The 16,947-nt window shown below is 45.0% G+C and overlaps 1 protein-coding gene across 17 annotated transcripts in view; it reads left to right on the top strand.

Annotated features, from left to right (window-relative positions):
• Positions 1-13,858, top strand: part of C2cd5 (C2 calcium dependent domain containing 5) — a 90,049-nt gene extending 76,191 nt beyond the window's left edge. For 9 of the 17 annotated variants that reach the window (XM_021164735.2, XM_029478443.1, XM_029478444.1 and 6 more), the window contains 5 exons: positions 6,146-6,196; positions 7,076-7,177; positions 8,419-8,609; positions 11,573-11,719; positions 12,678-13,853. In XM_021164735.2, the coding sequence (XP_021020394.1) occupies positions 6,146-6,196; positions 7,076-7,177; positions 8,419-8,609; positions 11,573-11,719; positions 12,678-12,806 (620 nt within the window). In that variant the 3' untranslated portion in view covers positions 12,807-13,853. Of the gene's footprint in view, positions 1-6,145; positions 6,197-7,075; positions 7,178-8,418; positions 8,610-11,572; positions 11,720-12,677 lie in introns of all 17 variants that reach the window. The other 8 variants (XM_029478453.1, XM_029478454.1, XM_029478451.1 and 5 more) reach the window with 3 other exon arrangements.
• The last annotated feature ends 3,089 nt before the right edge of the window (positions 13,859-16,947 follow it).

Here is a 16,947-nt window from a genome sequence, read left to right as displayed (position 1 = left end):
AAAAAAAAAAAAAAAAAGAATAGTCTGAAGAGCCAGGCATAACGTGTTTATAAACAGTTGCACTTTGCTTTTAGATTAACCTTTTGTTGTTATTTACCTATTGACTGACTGACTGGTTATTACCAACAAGGGTCAGTGTCATGTACTGCTTTCATTACATGCGTCTATCCTAGTTCCCCGTTTTTCAAGGGAACACGTTTATTGGTTTGTCTTAGATTTCTGATTCACTCAGTGTCACCTAGATAGTTACCATGATTTGTTTGCTTTGAAGTATTACTAGCTGTTGATTTAAGTTACTTCTTAAAGGTTGTCAGGATTTGCACACAGGCCTTAGGAGGAACATACATGATGTGGAATCACCATGACGTGTTTCCTAGGCTGTGCTGTAAGAAGGCATGGGTAGTAGCACAGGTTTTACACTACTTTCATAATGGTTTAGCCTCATGTTTATGGCTAGTACTATATTTGTTGTTGTTGTTTTTAATATACTTTTTTAAATGATGCATATAAAAAATGCAGAGATTAAATATAGTAAAAATATACAGTCTAAGTGAAGATATTTGGGGTAAAAAGTTTTAAATGAAAATTTTCTCATAGAATGTAGATGAAATCAATAATTTTCTGCTTTAATGTTTGTAAAAGCTTAATACCGCTTTAGAAATCTGAAGATATATATCTGGAATATTAGTTATGGTGAGGTGATGGACTTAAACAATTATGAACCACATGCTACTTTAAATATATCTCACATATGGTAAAGTCTAATCTATTACAGAGTGGCAGTTTTATTCTGATCTTGACTGTTTAATACTGTCAGTAAGTTCATAGGACGACATAGTCTTACTGGTTGTAAGGATGGACCAGGGCCCTTCCATTCCCTCCTGCTCCCGGCTTCATGCTGCTTGGTTCTCCCTCAGTCACCTGCTCAGTGCAGTTGCTGACCCTGGCAGGGGCACTCGATTTAACCAGCCACTGACTACGGCAGGCAGCATGAAAATCTGTAAGCATTAGCTTTTATTTTTCCAACAAATGAGGCATGTTTCTGAATTCTTACTGTATGTAGTAGCTCTTATATGCTATAGATACTTTATATAGTAACAGTCTCTCAGACGTCTGCTGTGTTTGCTCTTTACACATTGTACGTGTTCATTCACATTGTGACCCCAGTGGTGACAGCAGTACAGTAGGCTTGTGGGTAGGCTTCACGTAGTTTGGATGGTCAGAGTGCTGGCAGGGGAGGGTGCTGTCGGGCAGAGAATGAGAATGAGAGACTAGAGAGAGGTGTGCGAGCTGTGATCCCAGAACTCCTTAGTGTGAGACCCTCTCTCCAAAACAAGCAAACGAATGAAGGAATGAAACAAATGTAAAGAGAGGTCCAGGTGTCTGTAGCTCATCCAAGAGATGGGTGGAAGGGAGGGCTGTAGTCAGCGGAGAAGCAGAGGTGGGGAGGTTTTCCTTCCCTCTGTCCTCAGGGCAGCTTGAGGTCCGTGAGCTGCTGAAAAGGCAGAGTGCAAAGCAAGGAAAAAGACCTAGGCTGTACAGGCTCTGGGAGGAGGAAGCGGATCGAGCTCTACAGTGCCGATGCCTTACTTTTAATTTCCCATGATAAAAAGCTCTTCACATGGAAGCTTCTCCTTCTGTCTTTATACCTTCATAATTTACAGCTCCTATGGCGATTTCTTCATCAGCTCATCCACATCTGAGGAGGTTTCTATCATCTTTAGATTCATCATTAACTTCGTCAGTAAGCCACTTTTTATAGATATAGGTATATTCAATCATTTATTATGTTGATAAAAATGCCTGAAAGACAGTGAAACTCAGTTGTGATAATAGTAACTTAAAACTTTGAGTATTTAAATAGTAAAATAATAAAAATTAAAGACTCTGGATTTTTTTGTTTGTTTTGTTTTTGTTTTTGTTTTTCTTTTGGTTTTTGAGACAGGGTTTCTCTGTGTAGCCCTGGCTGTCCTGGAACTCACTCTGTGGAAATCCGCCTGCCTCTGCCTCCCAAGTGCTGGGACCAAAGGCATGCGCCACCACGCCCAGCCATTCTTTTTATTCTACAAAAGAATATTATTTGTAGGAATTTTTAAGACAATAACTTTAAAAATACATTCACTTTAAGAAATTTAGAGCAAGCCGGGCGGTGATGGCGCATGCCTTTAATCTCAGCACTTGGGAGGCAGAGGTAGGCAGATTTCTGAGTTCGAGGCTGGCCTGGTTTACAGAGTGAGTTCCAGGACAGCCAGGGCTATACAGAGAAACCCTGTCTTGAAAAAGCCAAAAAAAAAAAAAAAAAAAAANAAAAAAAAAAAAAAAAAAAATTAGAGCAAAGATGATTGATAAATAAGCAAAGATGATTGATAACTTGTAATGATAGAAGTAAAAAGTCACAGGAGTTAGTGATTTGTGTTACAGCAGCCTTTGTCTAGTGTGTCATACTCACCAGAAAATGGTGATTTAGAAAGAATAGAAACTTAATGCCTCAGAGTTCTGGAGGCTGGGAAGGTAGACCTACACTGAAGATCTATCAACTTGGAAGGGCCTTTCTGGGTTGTAATGTGTGGGAAACCAAACTGACCCTTTACAGTGGTACCAATTTCCCTGGAGTATGTTAGTATGTACCTCGGAGGAGCTAAGCATCCAGGTTATAGCTACAGCTGACAGGTGTATCTCATTGGCTATCAGACGCTTGAGAAGAACTGTAGAAGCACATGAAAGGAGGGGGAGACTTGTTGCCACTGTGCTGCTGCTGTGTTGGTCACTAACATACTCATGCTGCTAGCCCGTTCTTAACCTGCGTTTGTTTTAGTCTCCACACTTGGGGATGTGCGGCTTGTTTGCTAAGTGTTGCTAGAGTCAGCTAACTAACTGTAAGCTTACTAGCTTTGTCCAGTTAGATTCCTAGTCTCCTATGACGGAAGAAGGAAGCTTGCTCTGTGTAGGCTGACCTTTAACTGCTCATGTGGGCACATGCACACGTACACACACACACGTACACACACATACACAGAAACTGTAAAAGCGTGGACTGCTGTGTGTCTTGATAACAGCCCTTTGCAGATGGAGTGGGGCTCTCATCTGCATGGGCAGTGTTTGTCTCACTCCTGCACATAGACGTGCGCATGGCGTAGAATTCAGCACTAGCTCCCCAGCAGACCTTGGACGGTGCTTGTAAGAAGTAATGAAAGCTGTTGTGTTGGGTTACTATTGACCTGGGGATTGCTGATTGCTTTACTGTTAGAGTTACCAGTGTGTCAACAAGCCAGACTGCATACAGTTGTAGTGCCTTCTTGTTTGAGGGTCTGTTACCTGGGAAACCAAACTATGTTGAGAAGGAGCCAGGAAGTCTGAGGACTTCTGTGTCTAAGGTGTACAAACTGGACTGAAGTGGCAGAGTTCACTTGTTCCATACCAGCTGACCTTGAGCATCTCTGCAAGAGAAGAGTTCAGATCAGAGCAAGTGTGAGTGATAACAGTGCATTCAAGAGGCTCTGTGAACGCTGAAGAATGGCTGTGATTCAAAGCTATCGAAGTCAGGGAACAAAGAACTCCTCCCCCTTTATAAAAAAAAATAGGGGGAAAGAGAGAAATTCACACAGTATAAAGATCATGTAGTCTAAAATAGAGTCTCCTTCTTCCTTCTTCCTTCATCTCCCTTCTCAAGAGCACACACTTGGCTCAGTGGGGAAGAGCACCCTCCCAGCAACCACATAGTGGCTCACAACCACCCATAATAAGATCTGATGCCCTCTTCTGGTACTTCTGAAGACAGCTACAGTGTATTACATTAAATAAATAAATAAATAAATAAATCTTTTTAAAAAAAAGAGCACATATTCTTACTAGCTACATAGAAAAAAATGGAATATTTATTAATTTTTTATTTATTTGTTTGTTTATGGTTTTTTGAGACAGGATCTTTTTTTTTTTTAATGGTTAGAAACATTTTCTTAAAATTAACTCATTTTGTACATTCATAGCATCATTGGCCAAACGACTGTTTAGTTCTTCAACGTTCTAATGCCTTAACACCTTGTAAATTTAAGCTCTGATGTACATTATAGCTTCATCTCCTACCAGTTCCATCCCACCATGGGCTCTCAGCACTGCTGTAACTCTTCCCGTTCCCTTTGTTGAGACAGGATCTTATGTAGCCCAGACTGAACAGACTCACTGCATAGCTGAGGATGACTTTAAATTCCTGACCCTCCTTCTGCCTTCTTCCAAAGGCTGGGTTTACAGTGTGAACCTCAGTGCTTGGCTCCTAATTGTCTTCTTTATGAACACAAACATTTTTATATTGCTTTGTACCATGTCTTTTCCATTTGGCACAGTTTAGGGTATAATGGCACAGTTGCCATTAAATCAGATACAACATTACAGAGTTACAGAAGAGAATTTCTTTTTAGTGGTTTTTAAAATTTGAGTCATTCCTTCTTGATCCTTGGGGGATGGGAGGCGTTCACAAGAGGCCTAATCTGAATTCTACATTCTCTCTTTTGTTCCTCTGAGTGGAGCTCAAGTCTTAGAGCCTGTGCACACTAGGCAGGCAGCCTACCACGAAGCTATCGTTCCCTGCCTCTTGGTTATTTCAGTCAGCCTTGAACCATCTGTACATTCTGAGTTACAGATGTTTGTCATGACACCCAGCTCAAGTATACGCTCTGTAATGAATACTCATGGAGTTTGCCCTCCTCAGCAAGGACTCCAGAGAAACATGGGGACCTCTAAGTCTCAAGTAGGCCGGTTGTTCATGTATGTGTTGAGCCACTTCCTGTCCTGTGCAGTCTCTAGAGACTTTTAAGCTGCTGAATGTATGTCAGGAGCGGTCTGGCTTCTTCCTGGATTCCCACCTCCTTCTAGACTTGCTATATCCCTCAGTCTGCTGAATCAGGAAGACCGCACCCTGTTAGATATGCCGTCCGTGGACATTATGATCAATGTTTACATGTTTGTGACCGTCCCAGTCATCCTATGGCCTGCAGTCCTTAAGCAACTCCACATTCGGAGGACTGCAACTGCTGCACACTCTCCATGTTAGCTGCCACATGCAAGGGCTGCCCCACTGATGAGAATGTTCTGAACAAGTCATATTTTGAGTAATTAAATTTTATAAATTTGAAAATATTACCAAACGACCAATACATTAGAGATGGACAATGTATTTGCTTAATTGATACTTTTAAAAAAATTGGATGCCCCAAATATTTTCAGTGTTTCTAATGAGCTATTCTTTTTCTTTCAGTTTTATAATTCCTTGAAACAAAAATACAAATATGCTCGTACAGAGAGAGCGTGAAGAACACTGCAGTTTGTTTGTTTGCTTGTTTGGTTTTTCGAGACAAGGTTTCTCTGTATAGCCCTGGCTGTCCTGGAACTCACTCTGTAAACCAGGCTGGCCTCGAACTCAGAAATCTGCCTGCCTCTGCCTCCCAAGTGCTGGGATTAAAGGCGTGCGCCACCACGCCCGGCTGAGCGTGAAGAACAAAAGTAGATAAGCTTTAGCAGTACTTTCTTTCACCTTTTCACAATATTTTACATATACACAGCAAATACCTAAGACCCCAGGACAACCTCTGGGTGCTACCCCCAAGGCTGCTCGGAAGGGTGGGATTCCTAGCCATCTCTCTGGAGATGCCAATCATTTAAGTGTCACAAAGGTTTGCTACCACTAGAGGGAGTTGTTGATAAGTCCGAGGGTGACCTTAAGTTGGAGGGGAGGAGGGTCGCAGCTAGGCAGTGGTGTTGGTGTGTGTGGCTGGTTTCCTGCTGTGCGATGTTCCCAGGTACAAGCTCTCACTCCTCCCTGAAAACATTGCCCTCCCCAGCACGCGGACGCTGTCTTCTTACCTCGCGCCAGGGCTCTATTAGCATGCTACTGTTTGTAATTTCTCCAGAAACTCACTTTGTGTTGTAACAAGCAATCATCTTGGCATAGTATTTATTAACGGGGCTGTTTTCATATAAAGGAACTGCCAGTTTATATCCTAATACTTGTGCTTGGTTTGCTTTTGTAATGAAGCCATAAAGACTTACTTGTTCTATTCTTCTGGTTTACGGAAGATATTAACAAGCAGCAGAGAAGAGGTGCTGGCTTGTCCTCGCATCCGAGCTAATGTTGTCTGTATTGTCTTATTAGAACACCTGGAGAGTGCGAACTCTAACTCAGGTATCCCAGCTGCACAGAGAGGTGAGTTTGTCTGCCTAAGCACACAGTCACTGTAAGGTGTGAGGTTCTAGATGAGGAGACATGCCGTTAGAGTGTAGGGATGCACTGGACAGCGGAGTAGAGCCCAGGGAAGGCTTTGTTGTATTTAGAATGTTTTACAAATTCAAAGGTATTACTTTGTTATTGCTACTTTTTACTATGTAAACGTGTTTGAGTTTCTAAAGGTTTTGTTCTTTAGCCTTTTACCATCAGCAGCAATGTAAATGTTACTGTTGGCAGAAGGGGTGCTAGCTGCCCCCCTCCTTCTTGTCAGAGGCCTTGCGACCAGGAGTCAGACCTGGAAGCGGACCGTAGACGGCAGTGCCCCTCGGGTTTCTTGCTGTTTCCCGAGTTGGGTTATTGATGGACACTTTAGTAAGAGACAGGTCGGGGGGGGGGGGTTCTCTTTCTTTTTTTTTCTCTTTGGTTTTTCCCCTTCAAACACTTTCAATACTTTATTATTTTTCAGTTTTGAATTTCAGCTAAAAGTAGGGAATGGGTTTGCTCATAATGGGTTGATTATGAATTGAAAATTAAATAAATAAATTAATATAAATTAAATAAATTAAAATCAAATAGAAGTAACTAAATTCTTATAGTGAGGAGAGTGGGAACAACTGAGCAGGCTGAGTCCTCTGCTCTGCATCAGCTGGGCTGTACTTGTCCCAGACTCCGTGCCCAGCGCTCTGCCAACCCTCACTGGGTTTGATCACTTGGCTGTCTAAAGCTTGACTGTGCACCACCTCCTGTCTGTGAGCTACAGTGAAGTTAAGTTACGTCATCAGAGCAGCATTGTGGCGAGTACGACACATCATCCATATTTTTTCTTTGTTTTCTTTTGTTTTCTGTCTGTGTTTCCAGCAACGTCAGTTGATTACAGTTCCTTTGCAGACAGATGCAGCAGCTGGATAGAGCTCATTAAACTGAAAGCTCAGACCATAAGGCGCGGATCAATTAAGACAAGTAGGCGGATGTTTCTACCACGTTCTGATGACCTGAAAATCGTTACCCTGACTTCGCAGTGCTGAAGGCTAGACCTTACTGCCTAGTAACGACACTGCTGATCAGTCCTGTGTTTGAGTGTGGGAGCTGCAGGTGCTTGGTCATGTGTGAGGAGCTGTCACAGAGCCTTTCGGTGGCTACTTTTAGCTGTAGAATGGTCTTTTAAATTTTACTTTTTATGAAAGTACACAGATGCATATTACATCCCTGTCTAGGAGGACTCGGCCAGCTTTCTTGTTGAAGAGACACTCTTCAGGACCCAGTGAACTGCTGACAGCAAGGCTGTCAGCTTCTGAATTCTGAGGGACAGGGACCAAGTATGTACAGGGAAAAAGTAGACAGTGTATCTGTCTTACTGCTAAGCCAGAGAGAGATGTTTTATAACCTGTGTTACGGCAGATTTTGAGGAAACCATATTTGAGTGAGTTCATATTAAAAAGGAAAAAAACCACATTTTAAAGGAAAGAATGCAGGAGTTACATCAGAATCATTTTTTTTTTTTTTTTTTAGTCCTAGAGGTGCTAAATTAATAAGCAGGTGACCTTGGTTTCCTCCTGAGGTGGCAGGGAGGGTGTGACCATGTGGCTGTTGTGAGGTTAGAAACACAGGTTTGTGTTTCTGGCTGATTGCAGTTACTTCATAACTGGTGGGAACTATTTTACTGTTAGCTTCCCAAAGCATCTTTTAGACAGCCACGATCGACTGCTAAGCTTTAAGTTACATGGCTGTTTAATCAAAAAAGTTTGGGAAAGACAAACAGGACTGTATTACATCTGATGTTACCTAGGCTGCCTGCAAGCCTACAGTGCTGGAGTGTTCCGACCAAGGTGGAACTGTACTGGAATGTCACAACTTTGACACTCTCCTGGATAACTTGTTCCTACAGCAGCTCCTCCTGCTCTGGCGCTCTCCTGTCTCACTCTGTGCCATCATTGTGTGTCTCGCTGCACCGCATCGACATCTTCCTTTGCAGGAATGCCATTTTCCTTCCCAAAGATTCCATTCCAGCACCTCCTCATGTCTCTCTCTCTCTCTCTCTCTCTCTCTCTCGATTGCATGTGATGCATGATAATTTCTTTTCTCTCATGACATGGCTTAGCCTCACAGACAGCTGAATGTTATCACCTCTGTTTGGAAGCCTTAAGGGATTATCAGTTTGCAGTGTCTGTTCTTAATGTGTCCTTCTCTTTCTCCAATTTTAGCTGTGACTGTTGAAAAAGCAAGTCCCATGGGTGATGGAAATTTCCGGAATCGCTCTGCTCCACCTTGTGCAAGTCCCACAGTTGGGGTTGTTAAGATGACGCCGCTTTCTTTCATCCCTGGAGCAAAGATAACCAAGTACCTTGGCATCATTAACATGTTTTTCATTAGAGAAACCACTTCTCTCCGCGAGGTAACTTACGAAACGGAAGGTTGTTTTTGAAAGAATTAATGCCAGAAGCAAGGTTTCAGTTATGTGTTCCTCGGAATGCCATGGACGCTCATGATTTACTTTCAGATTTGTAACTTACCTGGGTAGATTTTTGTAAACTTACCAAATTTCATACAGTAACGCACTTTACAAGAGTTGTATCTGATTTAAGCCCATTTGTTTGTAGAAGTTGTAGATCCTTGTTGTAAAACACTTAACTTTAGTGTAAAAACACTACCAGGACACTCGCAGGTTTCCAAGAAGGTGGTTTGGGTTTTTTTTTTTGGGGGGGGGAGGGGGGTCTCAAGACAGGGTTTCTCTGTGTAGCCCTGGCTGTCCTGGAACTCACTTTGTAGACCAGACTGGCCTCGAACTCAGAAATCCTCCTGCCTCTGCCTCCCCAGTGCTGGGATTAAAGGCGTGCGCCACCAACGCCTTGCTGGTTTGGGTCCTTTTGAGATATGTTTGAGTAGCGGTTTTTAATAGAAATAATGATTTTTATAGTAGGTATATGGTCTAGATGTAACCTTGTTTTGGCTTTATGGTTTCTTCCCTTTGGGAGAAGAATGAGGTTTCCTGTTCTCCCTCTCGACAGTGCACAGGAACTGTCCTGCTGCTTCTTACTGTACATCGGACGTTGTCACACAGTGGGTATGACATTTATAGGATTGTGATTACATTTCAAAATCAGGGCCACTCTCTTGTGCCATTTGTAACATGGGAATTTAACCTAAGTAGAAAGGAAATGGTGTTGTACCCCTGAGTCACGGCTACTGAACACTTTAGTGTTCCCACAGAGTTACAGAGATGGCCTCTAAGGCTTGCAGTGTCTCAGGGCCTTACGCTGTGGAAAGTGTGCGTTTCCTGAGATGACTCAGCTCTGCCTTGCTTTGTGTCAGGGAAGGAAGCCCCTGTGCTCCTGCTTCTCCACACCACACTTCTGTCTCCAGCATGGAGCCTGCCTGGCACAGTGCAGGCCCGGCTGTCTTTGTGCAAATGCATGATGAGGTCTGACAGGACAATTACTTAGGTGGGTTCTTCCTCCTAAGATAATCTATTTTATCTGTACTCTGTGTTTATGTGGAGGATGTCTCGGAGCCTCTAAGGGAGAATTAGAGTCCGCTTCAGGTTGATAGAATGGGTTTGTTTCAAATGTGCATTGTCTTTCTGTTGTTCTCTAGTTGCTCCTAGTAGTACTCCTTTAAGTTCCTGCTGTGGGATGGCGGTGCTGTGTTGCTTAGGCCGGTCTCATACACAGGATCCTGTCTTCTCAGCCTCCTTGACAGTGGGGTCTGTACACAAGCTGCGGGCCACACTGCGTCCACCATTTCTTTCCTTACTCTTCGATGCTGTTGCATCATTCACTGCTGCCGTGTTGCTCCGTGGTTGATTTCACCGCAACAGAGACCTGCACTGTTAACTTAAGGCGCAGTGTCCATGTGTGTCATTGGCTGGGAGATCCTTCTTACAGTCAGTTATGCCTCCTAGAACCCTCCCTCTGCATATACCATACTCCAGTCTCTGACTTCATCAGCAGAGGGTGACTGTGGTGCGCACAGAGCTGCACTGTGCCGTGGAGCTGAGATGGCTGATCTCATTCCCGTTTCAACAGAGATAGTTCACAGGATCACTATCTGGGAGTTCTGCTTAGATTTATAAACAGATGTCCTGGAGATGGGAAGGTAGCTCAGCAGTTAGAGCACTGGCTGCTCTTCACGGGACCCAGGCTCAGTTTCTAGCACCTACATGGTGGCTCACTGTTGCGGCCCGACCGGCAGTCCGCAACGTGAACGGTTCAACTGAGGATGGTGGCTCGAGCTGAAAAGAGAGGAAGCTAGATGGGGAGGGAGAAAGAACGAGGCCAAGACGAATTCATGTTCAAAGCCCCCCTTTTACTAGTTTCGACATCCAGTTATAAAGGAAGGGGGAGGGAACCCGATTTCCCACAAAGTAACTTGGGGTCCAGTAGCAGGATGAACACGTGTGTGGCTCCAAGCAGCAAAGCGACAGGGTCCAGCAGTGGGCGTGGCAGAACGAATGAGCAGGAAACTCCACCCTTGAGCCAGCAGGTTCCAGGCTGGGGGAAGGGAGACCACAGCTCACTGCCATCCACAATTCCATTTCCAGGGGATCCAGTGCCGCCTTCTCTCCTCTCTGGGCACCAAACATGTATGTGGTACACAGACAGAAATGCAGACAGAACACCCATGCACATAAACTTGTTTTTTTTAAAGATGTTCTTAAGAAAATAACTTTGCTTCTACCAGTAGAAGTCTACCAGTAGACTTCAAGTTCTCTTACTTCAGTTTAATTCAGAAATTTCCATTTTGGTCATCCTTAACCTCTAGTAGAATGGATAGGAAAGTTAAACTGAAAAGCATTTAAGCTATTGACTGGCTTTTCGTTTCTGTTTTGTTCATTTGTGAATTCAAGTCGTTACCCCACAGAACTCCTCTGTTTCTTAGCAATGTATGCGATGCTTCTTTCTGCAATGCTGAATTATTATTAGCATGTAATGTGGAAGACGGGTGCAGCAAGTACCACCAGTGAGCTGCATGGTAGTACACACGTGTAGGCCCGGCTCAGCGGAGTCCTGAGGTTCACGTTTGGCCCTGTGCAAAATCAGGATGATGGTGCTGGTGCTGAAGCAGCAGCAGTGTGCAGATTCGTACAGTGCACTTGCCAGCAGCATGAGGTCTGTGTTCATAAAACGCAGTTGTGTGATAAGAGCTAGTCAAAGGCAAATCACAATGCCCTGAGCTCTAATGAAAGTCCTTCAAAGTCCGTACCCAGATGTGTTTAGTAAAAGTGTGCTTGTTAATGAAAAAGACAAACCTTCACTCTGAAGAAAATGTAAATGGCTGTCTTTACATTGAGGTAACCTGGAATGTCCATCCGCTGTGTCCTCTGACATTTCTGTGTGTCCTGTGTGACGTTGTCTGCAGGAAGGCGGAGTCAGTGGTTTTCTCCACGCTTTCATTGCTGAAGTGTTTGCCATGGTCCGAGCTCACGTGGCAGCGCTGGGCGGGAATGCTGTTGTGTCCTACATCATGAAGCAGTGTGTCTTCATGGAGAACCCCAGTAAGAACCAGGTGAGACAACAGCCCGCCACTGTGAGGACGTCTGAGGATGCCTCTGGCCACCCACCTCTGTTCCTTTCCACAGAAGCGGCTTGTTAGGGCTTTGAGTGAGGATGCTTCCAGCATGCTTACTGACTGCTTCAATAACCACACTCAGGTTGACCAGTTGTCGCCCCTAGTTAAGCATTTTTGACCTGCCCCGATGGTGGAGAACATACCACAGGACAGACCACTTATTTAATTCTACCAAAATACTACAGGGAAACTGACAGAGTTACAGAGATGGGAGGCCCTGTCCTCTAAGGGTTGCAGTGTCTCAGGGTCTTACGCTGTGGAAAGTGCGCGTTTCCTGAGATGACTCAGCTCTGCCTTGCTTTGTGTCAGGGAAGCCCTTGTGCTCCTGCTTCTCCACGCCACACTTCTGTCTCCAGCATGGAGCCTGCCTGGCACAGTCATATTGCCAGGATTTTATATAATGTTCACTTCTGTTTAGTATTTCAAGCGTAACTAATCTATATTTTCCCTTTCTTCTAGATAGTATTTCTATTGTTTTGGGTATTTTTCTTTTATAAATATGATGCAGTAAAAAATCATGTCCACTTTTCTCTAGGGGAAGTGCAGACTTTCTGGTGATTGCGGAGTGCAGACTCTGCTCTGAAAGACACTGACAGATCGCTCTTCTCCAGAACATGGGATTTGTTGCTTTAGTAATATCCAGCTTTCACCACCTTCCAATCATAAGACATGGCCTCTTATTGTCACCTTATAGGTCTCTGATTAATAGCAGGCTTAACTATTTTGTCATGGATGCCTGGGCTTTCTGGATTTCTTTTCTCCACTCTTGCTAGATCGTTTTTAACCCTGTGCTTGACTGGCTCTGTAGGATTCGCTTTTCTCCCAGAGCTGTGTACAGCAGGCATGTGGTCCCCTCAGTTGCATGCGTCTGAGCTTCTGTCTGCTGTTTCCACAGGCACAGTGTCTCATAAATGTCAGTGGGGACGCGGTGGTGTTTGTTCGTGACTCCGACTTAGAGGTCATGTCATCTCAGCAGCCTGCTGCCAACTGCCAGCCCTCATGTACCGGAGAAGTTACAACTTGAAGACAGCGGCTCAACTGGCTCAACCGAGTGAAATTCGTGTGTCTCCATTGTGTGTCACCGTCTGCTCAGCCCAGAAGGCCCGCGTGGGGTGGGGTACTGAGGGGCAGGGGTGCGGCTGCTTAGTTTGTGTGCGCATCTGGGAGACTTGAGAATTTCTCATCTTGACAGTTTGTTTGTCCAGTCTACACAGACAGGCCCCATGGATTCTGGTACCTTCAGTTATGGGAGTTATTTGTAATTTGTGTTGATTTTTAATAAAATTATAATTAAAAATGAAATGGACGCTTATCAAGAGTCTAGGGTAGGAAGCTCCCGTGGCTTTGAAAACCAAGCAGGAATCCAAATTGCTAAGGAGTCCATAGTTGATTTGAAAATGGAGGGAACTTCTGTGTGTTTTCAGAAAATTACTGTGCAGATTTCTCAGCGTCTTTTGCTTGAAATGAGGACTCTGTTAGCTGGATGGGTAATGTGTTTCAACTAACATCTTTTAAAAGGAAGATTCTGTGGTGTGGGTCTGCAGAATTGCCTGAGTGCTCTCAGGAACTCCCTCGGAGGTGTCCGCACCCAGGAGTGGAGGATGCCTCAGGACTGGCTGTCCTCATGAAGGAGGGAGGGGCACCTCACGACCGGCCGTTGCTTCATATTTAATTGTCTAGACGAGGCTTGGCTCCAACTGGGGAGAGAGTGCTGTGGAATGCATTTAAGTAGTGAAAATACAGTTGACCTAGGAAGAACAGGATTATTTTCTAATGATAGATTGCACTCAATAATCTTAGGGATTGGTGAGGTGCACTGTTGGTGTAGACTATGCTGTGAAGTGTTGAATGTATGTATTAAGTCTTACCTATGCCAAGTGCCCACTACTAATGAGATAGATAGCAAATTCCTCCTTTGCCCAACAAAATGTCCTTATAAAACATAGGATTTTATTCTCTCAAAACAGCAAATTACCCTAAAGATGAAAAGTCATTTTAATGTTACACAGGTGTCAATATTTTTCTGTATTTTGTTTATAATTTTATTTTTTAAATAAAAAGTTTATAAACAGCACATTCCTAACTCTTTGCCTCTTTTGTGTGATGCATGCTTCTGAGCCATTACAGTCTTTTCACCCACACTCACCCTTCCTGAAGTCAGTAAGCCTCCGCTGAGTACCTACCGCGTGGTGGACCTGGTCCTTAGTGTGCTTGTGTGTGAGTGTGTGTGCGTGTGTGTGTTCTGTGTGCTTATGGCACTCTTGCCGTCCTCAGGCTATTAGGTATTCAACACCTGCTATTGAACGCTATTGTTTACCTTACAGTAAAGCCAGACACCTTTGCCTTGCCTTGTTTCCCTGGTGTTTTGTTTGTTTTTGTTTTGTTTTTGTTTTTCCCTCTCGGAGAAAATTGCCTTTTATTTGTAGGTGAGAGAGCAACTCTGCCTCTTTTCTGGGAGGAAACTAATATTTGTGGTGCAGATAGTGAAGTTCTCTCATTTGAGCAAAACTTCTCTGCAGGCACAGCTGGGTCCTGGCAGGCTTGACAGATGTGGGGGGGTTGTAGTAGGCATTTCTAAGGTAACAGAAGCCCCCTGTCTTCCCCAGTGCGCCCTAACTGCCGAGTCTGCCCTCATCACAGGACTATCTAGTGTGCAGGCTCCCATCTGTCCCACAGTGAGGTAACCCTGGATGTGGGCAGGGCTTCCTGGGTGGTCAGTGAAGGAAGGAAGAGCTGAGGAGCATAGGTAAAGAAGAACCTTGGAGGATCTCTGCGTGAGAGCCTTCTTATTAATTTAGATGTCCTTACTGACCAGGTCTGGGTCTTCCAGTGTCTGCTCCTTCTGTCTTCAGACACTGGACACTGTTGGAACAGCCCTCTAAGGGCCTAGGCTTCTTAGTGGACAGTGGGTGAGACAGTTCCATGCTCCCACCCTCTGGCCTGAGGAGTGCCTGAAGACTTAAGAGACTTTGACTCAGACCAATAGGGGCTCAGAGCTTTGACCCTAAAAAGAGTATTAGCCAATTTAGTCAACAGGGTTAGTGGTTTCATTAAAGACATTTTAAATAGGGTTAAGAAAAGCAGCATTTGTTCAGAGGAAAGGCACACCCAAGTAGGAGGGGCCTGCTCCCAAGAACATAGGAAATGTCAGAGGGACTCACTGGATGGCTTCTCTGAGGGTACACTGTTGTCTTTACAGCATATATAGCCTTTTGGAGACTCCTAAGATATCTCAAAAGGTTGCTAAGAAACCTGGGTAGGAGCCATGTAAGAGCTGTCTCCAGAGATGCCATGGATGAAGTCATAGTCTGATAAGCTGAAACCAGGAGCCACTAGGTGAGTGTGTGTGTCTGTGTGTGTGTGTGTGTGTGTGCGCGCTGGCAGGGTGGGGGGTGGGGGGCTAGAATTCCTCTAGATGGGATTTCTGCTGACATTGCTGGTGACTAGGCTCCTGCCTGGGAGGGGAGAATTAACAAGTGGTTGTTAATTATGCTGAAATTCTAGCTTCTCTCTGCAAAAACCTTCTCTGATTCCAGAGCCAAGAACTTCTCATGTCCCCAAGATTTCCCCTGCCTGCCTGAGCTGTCTCAGGCCCAGGCTTCCTTGCCAGCCCACTCCCCATTCCCTCATGGCACCTTCAGGATTTCAACTGTGGCTTTTTGTGCTGTCCACCACCCTGGACTTCCGTCTCTTCTTTGGCTTCCACATGTTCTTGGTGTGTGGAAAGTTCTTTGAGATTCCATTACAGTGGGCCTGTCTTCATTCTTTTTCCTCCAGTCCATCACATAGCAAAGGGGCTGGCTTTTGTTGGTTTGTTTTTTACATTTGTTATTGTCATTCACTTGTTTTGTTCTCTCTGCACTGAGCTCTTGGCGTTCTCCAGCACCGGAAGCCTGGCCCTCTATTCCTCTCAGGGTGGCCACAACCCAGGGAAACACCCTGGTGCACAGTAGCCAAAACAGCACCTGACAGTCACCAGCAGGATGGCCCAGCCAGTTAGCATCTAGCTGCCTCACTATAGCTCCAGGGGCAAGGCACAGCGGGCCTAGACCCCCTGTAGGATTGTCTGCAGCTCACAGGTGCCCCACCCTCCTAGAGCCCCTCCCCAAGAAGAAAGCCCAAGAAAACTGCAGTGTTAACACAGCTTCCAGAAAGCTTCAGCAGTTCACCAGGAGCCCCGCCTCACAGGAATCGGGTTTTCTGTGAGCACGTTCATCACTGTACTTTTGGTCACGTGTGCAGGTTCATGTGTGCGTGCATGAGTGTGGAGGTGTGAGGTCCATGGCTAGTGACCTCTCTTGTTCCCCACCACTGTCTCCAGAGCTGCCTGCCTGGCCAGTCTAGCCCCAGCCACTGCCTGTCCCAGTCTGGCTGTACCCACTCACATGTGTTGTTCTGGAGAGCCCAACTACAGCCCTCATGCTTGCAGAAGGCTTTACCTATAGGACTGTCACCTAAGCCTTCCCATGTTTTGACACAAGTTCGCTATAGTTCAAGTCTGGCCTCAGCTTGCTACTTAGCAAAGCATGACCTCGAACTCCTGATCTTCCTGCCTCCTGCTGGGATTCCAGGTGTGTGCAACAGGAGCCCACTCTATGCTCACAGTTGTCTCCATTCATCTGCTTTTGAACCCAGCAGCAGCCCTTTGGGATTTCCTAGGATCCTGGAGCCCTTCCTAGGCAAAGAAAGAGCATTGTGGGCATCACCACTGAGTGCCTCTTTTATGTCATATCTGTGAACATACTTGTCTGTTGATGCATAAAACCACACACAGAATGAGCTTGATGGCTCCATTTTATACAGACAGTTTGTCACTCAGCAGACTACTCTGTGGGCCATGTGTGTGCAACCCTGTTGGAGGACTAGAGTTACAGATGGCTGTGAGCCACCAAGGAGGTGCTGGGAATTGAACCTGGGTCCTCAGCAAGAACAGGCAGTGCTCTTAGCCTCTGAGCCACCTCTCCAGGTAATATGTATCTGTTTTAAACTCTTCTATATTCTCACTAATTCGACTTCTACTTGTTCTGTTGGTTATTGACTGGGGAATCAAAAGCTTAATGATACTGGAGGTTGTGGTGGCGGTCACCTTTCAGTGGTGGTGGTGGTCACCTTTCAGTGGCGGTGGCGGTCACCTTTCAGTGGCGGTGGCGGTCACCTTTCAGTGG

Source organism: Mus caroli, chromosome 6 (assembly GCF_900094665.2).
Source record: "Mus caroli chromosome 6, CAROLI_EIJ_v1.1, whole genome shotgun sequence".
Taxonomy (NCBI): domain Eukaryota; kingdom Metazoa; phylum Chordata; class Mammalia; order Rodentia; family Muridae; genus Mus; species Mus caroli.
The sequence above is the reverse complement of the archived record's forward strand: the minus strand, read 5'-3'. Positions and strand labels throughout refer to the sequence as shown.